The 7,196-nt window shown below is 41.7% G+C and overlaps 1 protein-coding gene across 1 annotated transcript; it reads right to left on the reverse strand.

Moving 5' to 3' along the window:
- Positions 1 to 509: 509 nt before the first annotated feature.
- On the reverse strand, positions 510 to 6,698 carry LOC121706132 (perforin-1-like). Its single transcript, XM_042087619.1, has 5 exons — positions 6,378 to 6,698; positions 4,836 to 5,391; positions 4,411 to 4,549; positions 2,530 to 2,753; positions 510 to 2,197 (listed from the first exon to the last, which is right to left on the reverse strand). The coding sequence occupies exons 2-5, from the start codon at positions 5,366 to 5,368 to the stop codon at positions 1,339 to 1,341; spliced, it is 1,755 nt and encodes a 584-aa protein (XP_041943553.1). The 5' UTR covers positions 5,369 to 5,391; positions 6,378 to 6,698; the 3' UTR covers positions 510 to 1,338.
- Between the last annotated feature and the right edge of the window lie 498 nt (positions 6,699 to 7,196).

The raw sequence follows: 7,196 nt of genomic DNA on the forward strand, positions 1-7,196 counted from the left end.
TGGTCACGACAGGCGACAGGTTTTGAATATGGCTCCAAAAAGCAATGTATTTGTGAGTCATGGTCTGACGATCATCTGCGTCAAGTTTCGTGAAAATTGGAGAAATTTTCTGACCTTTGATGCCTTTTTTTGTTGTTTTTGATTAAATCCAATATGGCGGAAGATCCAACATGGTGGAAATTGACGTCATGGGGTGCGTTGAGTTCGGCCTCATCTAAGGAATCCAAATATACCTCAATGTGTACGGCTCAAACGTTAAGCGCATAGATGTAATGCAAAATTTGACACATTGGTGGCGATAGAGCACTTGACACGAAACTTGGTGACATGAATCCTAGGACTGTACCGAATCAATGTGCCAAATTTCCCAACTTTTTACTGTATGGTTCAATGGCAAATGATCGTTTCGTTATAATAATAAGAAGAAGAACACATAGAATCACTATGGGTTGCCTCGCAGCTTCACTGCTTGGCCCCCAATGAACACAACAATACATTTTAGTTCCAATAATGTTTATTACCAGGCTCCAAGACCACTAAAAACATGCATCACAAGCAAGATACAATACATCCAATAAATTAAATAAAGAAAGCATTGGCACTTCCCATAAAATACCATTATACCAATGTTTTCACCACAGTGACTGGTATTGTTAACCCTGAGGTTTAACAACAGCATGACTGTCATTCTGAGAATCATTCAGTCGATACATCAATGTGGTCATCAGATTTCTAAATAAAGCCTGAAAATAGCTGCCTCCTACATTACACAACAATGCACTCACTCAAGAGCACCTAAGGCTTTGAATAATCCACATACAAATACTATAGGCAGCCTGAGGCTTTCACCTTTTAAAACTTTGCCCATAAGGGGACAGTAGAAAGGGGAGAGTAGAAAGTGTGCAATATGCTCTTAAGAGCCTTATCTCAATATGGTTTGGTTCTTCCAAATTTATATACGGCACTGCCTATATATGCCATTACCTTTTGATTGACATTTGAACTGTACAAAAAGTGCCTTTCATTACAAATGCATAATTTTTATTTTATTTAACCAGGCCTTTATTTAACCAGGCAGATCATTAAGAACAAGTTCTTATTTCTTTTCAAAGAACAGGATTACATAAACAGCACAGAATATAAAAAAAAAAACAATAAACAAATAATGCAACAAATAAATACATAGCACTTGCACTACTTTGCATAAAGTTTTATATAAAGAGACACTAGATCTCAGGACTTAGCATAAATATAATGTAATGTGATAGAGCTGATCATCATCATTATTCTGTCTGAGTAAATACATCCTGTCTGAAACAATACAAATAAAACAAAAGTTTAATTTGGGTCAGTCAGATTCGAAAGTGAAGGGTATCCGTCCTGAAATACTCCCATCTTCACGAGCATGTCCTTCGGTATGGGTCGGGCATGACGAGACACGTACAGCCTCTCCAGGTGACCGTTCATGGGAGAGCTCACATACTCAGAGCAGGACGGGCCACTCAGGCTTGGACCACAGACCACCTGGAGTTTGTAGAAGAACAGCCCGTGGTTCAGGTGACACACATCCTCCTTTGTTCCTTCCTTGAGGTTCACTGTGCAAGTTCCGAGCCGGTCGTCATCCCACTTGCTGTCCTCGTCCCAGACCTCGAACTTCACCATGCTGGTCTGAGAGAGAATGACATCACTAAGGTCAAAGGGCATGTTCCATTCAGGTGAATTGTTGTTCCAAATTACAGGGGTTCGTCCGCGTTGGATGCCCTGGGAGTCGAAGACCTTCACATAGGCGTCTGTAGCTGTGGTGGAGTCCCCCCACAAGCCAGAGGCTCTCACCGCGGTGATGACAACCCGAGCGAGACCGCGTTTGGTGGGACAACAGTCACTACCGACCCCGGGATTGCCATGGCAACTGCACACACAGGGCTCCGTTGGGTTTCTTTTGACACCAGACTTGCAGGGCTCAGAGCAGTTTTGCCATAGTCCACTCTCTAAAATGTAATGCTTAATTGCTTTGCGTAGTTCTTTTCGCACTGGATGATTGGGGGTCACCAACTCATGGAGGGGATCCAGTGAATAGGAAATCACGTCTGGGTTGACTGGCAGGGAGGAGAGCCACTCCTTGTAGGCACTCGGGTCTTTGTCTGCTGAGAAGAGAAGCTCAGGGTCAGTGTAGTGGCCACCAAAGATCTCTGTGAGCCTGTCAGGACAAAGGGAAAAATATCAAATTTGATTGTTTGTATCACCATTATCACATTGCCTATCATTTCACGAATAAAGACCTTAGGACACTGTACCATAAAAAAGATCTTATGATAGTACACTAAATCATAAAGAAGATATTAGGACAGACCACTATACCATAAAGAATATCTTAGGACAGTGCACATAAACATGTACCATGTCTCAAGCACCACACAGGTGTATTCCCACTAACTCCTCAGCTCAGATAGATAGATAAATAGATAGATAGATAGATAGATAGATAGATAGATACGCTATTCATCCCGAGGGAAATTTTAGTCAGCTCACCTGTCATTGAAGTTGCTGGAGAAGCTGTTCTTGGTCTCCATCCGTTTCTTCTCCTCCTGACAGTGCTTGAACTCAGCTCTTGCCTCCACGGTCCCTCCATGGTTTACGCTGGCTTCAGCCTCCAAATTCAGACAACTCTGGATCTCGTCTGCGCTCAGGCCCTGTAAAGAGACCATGCACTGCCTGATGCTGGTCACCGACTGCACCATCCCGCCCAGAGTCACCTGAAGGCAAGCAATTATTATTATTATTATGACCGCCGCGCAGCGAAGCAGCGGTCATATAGGTTTAGTCAGATTTTTTTTTTTTTCTTTTTTTTTTTTCTTTTTCGCATGCCCAAATTTCCGTCAATGATTCCCGGGACACTGAAAGACCGGGGTACACAAAACTTGGTGGGCATGTAACCCCACATGGGTAGCATGGAACCATCGTTTTTCGTTTTGATCTGTAGCCCCCCCGCTGGACTGGACCCCCCGAAAGGAGGGTAGGGCAGACACAGTTTTCTGTGAATATCTCGAAAACCGTATGGTTTAGGAGGCCCATTTTTTTTTTGTATGTTGATCTCAAGGGGCCATGTCAACCCATTCCATAACCACTCATTTCATGTATAGCGCCACCTAGTTAAACACAAAAAAGTAAAAAATTAGGTGTTTTCATCACAATATCTCTGGCTGACAAGGTCAAAACTGCACGAAATTAAAAGTGTAGGATCATTATGACACCCTCCGAATGCATGCCAAGTTTTGTGTACTTTCGTTCATGGGGGGCCTTACAATAAAATAATTTATGTGTACATTTAGTGACGTACACCAACAAGGATTCCCGGGACACTGAAAGACTGGGGTACACAAAACTTGGTGGGCATGTACCCCCACATGGATAGCATGGAACCGTCATTTTTTGTTTTGATCTGTAGCCCCCCCGCTGGACTGGACCCCCCGAAAGGAGGGTAGGGCAGACACAGTTCTCTGTGAATATGTTGAGAACTGTAGGGCCTAGGATGACCATTTTTTTCCGTATGTTTGCCTCCAGGGGTCATGTTAACCCATTTCATGTGCACACATGTGCACAAACAGATACACACACACACACACACACACATACATTCACAGTAATCATACGTATGACACATACTCACACAGTAGACATATGTACGCTTGCATGCACAGGCACATACGCAGGCACACACACAAGCAGGCACACACACACACACACACACACACACACACACACACTCTCACACACACACACACCCACACACATATCATAAACATAACACAAACAATCAAGAATTTCTCAGAATTATGAACAGGCAAGATGGAGGTGGGGTTGTATAAAATGAATTTTACATGTGAAATCTATGAACTAATCATGTTTTGGTACTTGTTGTCTAGCAGATACCAGTGAGAATTGAGTGTGGATAATGCAATTTAGTGAGACAGAATCATATAGGCCTTTCAGCGTGATTTGTTTTTGTGGAAAAAATGTGCTGAACTGGGCGGCGGTCATATTTTGTACCGCTCTGCGGTACATCTAGTTATTAGTAGTATCAATTCTGTCAGACTTGCCTCTGAAAACAGATATTGGTATAGTACAGCTGTGTATAGTGTATAGTACAGTGTTTTTTTTGTACAACAAAATCAGCTAAAATCATACATTGCACCAAATACATAATTTTTTTTTTTTTTCATTTGTGTAAATTATTGGAGGTATAACACTGAGGGTCTCTCTTCTCATGAAATACATTACTGGCATCAGATAAATTCTTTTGACATATCAGAACAGCAAAATGATTTTTCTGCCATGAGGCTTGGCATTATAGACATAATGTAAACGAATGTAACTCATATGTCACACGGATAACCTGCTCCGCATGCTTACCTTTGTCATGTAGTGAGTGCCAAAGTTGCTTATAAGCTTGTAGAAGCGCTGTTTGCTCTCACTGGTGTATTTCTTTGGAAGTTGACGTATGGCGCGCTCAAACTCTGGGTGGAGAGGGGGTTGGTTGGAAATGCTGTAGCTGAACATGGCAACAGAGAGAGTCAGCCATAGGTGAAGAGTAAAAATGTATCTCTATGTCGCATTTAAAAGTGTGGTATCATTTAATACATTTTAATGTGTAACAAAAATAGCAATGTAAACCCAGTAGGTATGTATGTAATGTAAGTACAGTATGTAAACACATATAGGCTACTGTCAACTTCAGTAACTGTGTACTGTTATTCAGTTGGCTTTGATTACTGTATCGGATTTGCTAATGTTGATTCGGTTTTGCCAACTCAGAAATAAACAATATAAAAACATACCCGTAGAAACCACAGACCACCTTATGGCTTAAGAACGTAAACTTGTCCTTCTTTGTTTTTTCCATAGAGTACTCAGCCAAATTTGACTTGGTCCCAGCCAGCATCAAAGTGCCTTTCCCCACTTTGGCATCTATTCCTAAGTTAGCTGTCCAGTTGTTCTCCACGCTGGAGGTGCTGGAGCTGACCAGGGACTCGCTCGACTGGTGCTGAGAGCTGGCCACCTTCATGCTGCATTTCTGACTGGGTCTCCAGTGAACCACAGCTGCTGGGACTTTCTGCATCTTGCCCTCTTGATACGGGTTCCTGCACAGCATGCAGGTGTTGTTTTCACGTCTCCATAGGTTCATGTCGATGACAAAGGCTCCCTTGCGCTGCATCTTGGTGATGTCGAAGCCTTCACCGGCCAGGTTGGATCCTGGGGCAAACTCGGCCTCGTTGCAGTCGCTGGGGGAACCTTTGGTGCAGGACGGGGTAGTTTGGGGTATGAGGGTAAGATAGATAGCCACCATAAAGGTGACTAGTAAAACACTCATGGTCAAACGGCCTGGAGTTGGGTCTGTGGAAAGGAGCAAGGTCTGATATTTATGATAGACAAACAAATAAACACACAAAAAACAGCAGTCTATGATTCAAATCATTCAAATCTCTCTCTCTCTCTCTCTCTCTCTCTCTCTCTAAAAATCCTCAGTTTGTTAATTGTAACAGAACAGTGTTTTGCAGGGATCAGTTTTAACCCTCAAACTCAACATTTTGGTTTTATTAAAACAGTTTGTGGCATTAAAAATGTATTTATATGATATACTGCTGATTTTTTTTTAAATGAACAAAAATCATTGTGTTCACACAGTGTCACAGGTGTGAAGACACTTTGGGTTGAGGTGTAAAAATCACAGTCGTTTTTTCACATCTTATCTACCTTATGTTGAATTTGACCACAGATGTGTTGCAGATAATGAAATAGAAAATGAAACTTTTCAAAATCGCAAGCTGTTACAATTCTTCAACTTCCTTTACCTCTTCTCAACTCTGCTCTCTGCTCAGCTGTTTTTTGGGGAGGGCTTGTTTATCTTACTTCAAAGACATGGTTTTTGAACTTTTACAGTGTGTCACAACCAATATGCAACATGAATGAAGGAGGGATTGTCTTTGTCAAGATCTTGCAAGAGATTATAAACTGACATTTAAAAACATAACCTGTTTAAGTGACATAATCAGTCTTCTGTGAGGAAAGTATCCCAGCACACATGGGTTATCTTGCTATTTCCTGAAAAGATCTTTGCTAGCAGCTACTAAAGTGCAGTTGCTGTAGTTTTCAAATTATCTTCCAAATAGAACTGGAGATTCACAGTCTGAACAACATGAAACAAATGTTTACTTCAATGGGCCTTTAACTTGAGTAGGTATCTGAAACTGTCCGTGTTGCCTAGTCAAGTATTTATATTGTTAATAATTTTCTTTGTGAAGAACCTGAAGATCAAGAAGGTCAAACAAAGAACAATGTCTTCTACGTAGCTATTGTGCATATTCAACTGGAGCTCTTACCTTGATTCTGTCCTTGCAGCAGCCGTTATGTCGTATTAGACATCAAGTGATGACTAAGAGTCTGTAATGTTTTCTGACAATACTTTAACCTGACATCAAGTGACATTAAGTGACTCAAGACAGAGGTTGGAGGTGGAGCAAAGTTAGTGGTTGCGGATGGAAATGTTTGGTGGTTTCAGTAATGGTTGCCATGATTCAGAGGTAGGACAGCAGAGAGATACTTAAAGTGAGAAACAAGAGTGAGGGAGAGAGAGAGACAAACGTGGGCAAACATTGTGATGGAGTGTCAGATGACTGTTACTATACTGTTTCACTTTTGAAAGATATTTTTGTAGTGGCTTTATTGCGTGCATCAGGTGAAGCACCGTGGGAGGAGTGTGGTTTTTCTATGAAACTGACATCATTTTTCAAGTGAATTCTACTTCCAGTTTGATGATTGTTGAATTTATCATGCCATTTCTCTGAAGTGGTCAGGAAACCGAAACCTTCGACCCCTCATGTTGAGAACCGAGAACTGGGTAACTGAAAAAATGCAACAAGCATGCAGATCACCATGAGTTAGGGCCTGTGCCCACCAATCCCGCTATTTTCTATACGTTGAGAGCGCCATCAGCGCAAAAAACATGATTGGTGGACACTGGCCCTTAAACTGTTAATTTCCTGCCAGTAAAACCACAGCTGGTTGAAACATCTATCCTACACAACTGATTGTCTTGAACATTCTGTGTGTGGAGCAGGCTTCACTTAGTTTCTTATTACTTTTTTAGAGTACTTGGCCAGTAACATCAAAGAAGAAATTGGCCACACTTTGCACACAAA

This window comes from Alosa sapidissima, chromosome 3 (assembly GCF_018492685.1).
Source record: "Alosa sapidissima isolate fAloSap1 chromosome 3, fAloSap1.pri, whole genome shotgun sequence".
Lineage (NCBI taxonomy): Eukaryota > Metazoa > Chordata > Actinopteri > Clupeiformes > Clupeidae > Alosa > Alosa sapidissima.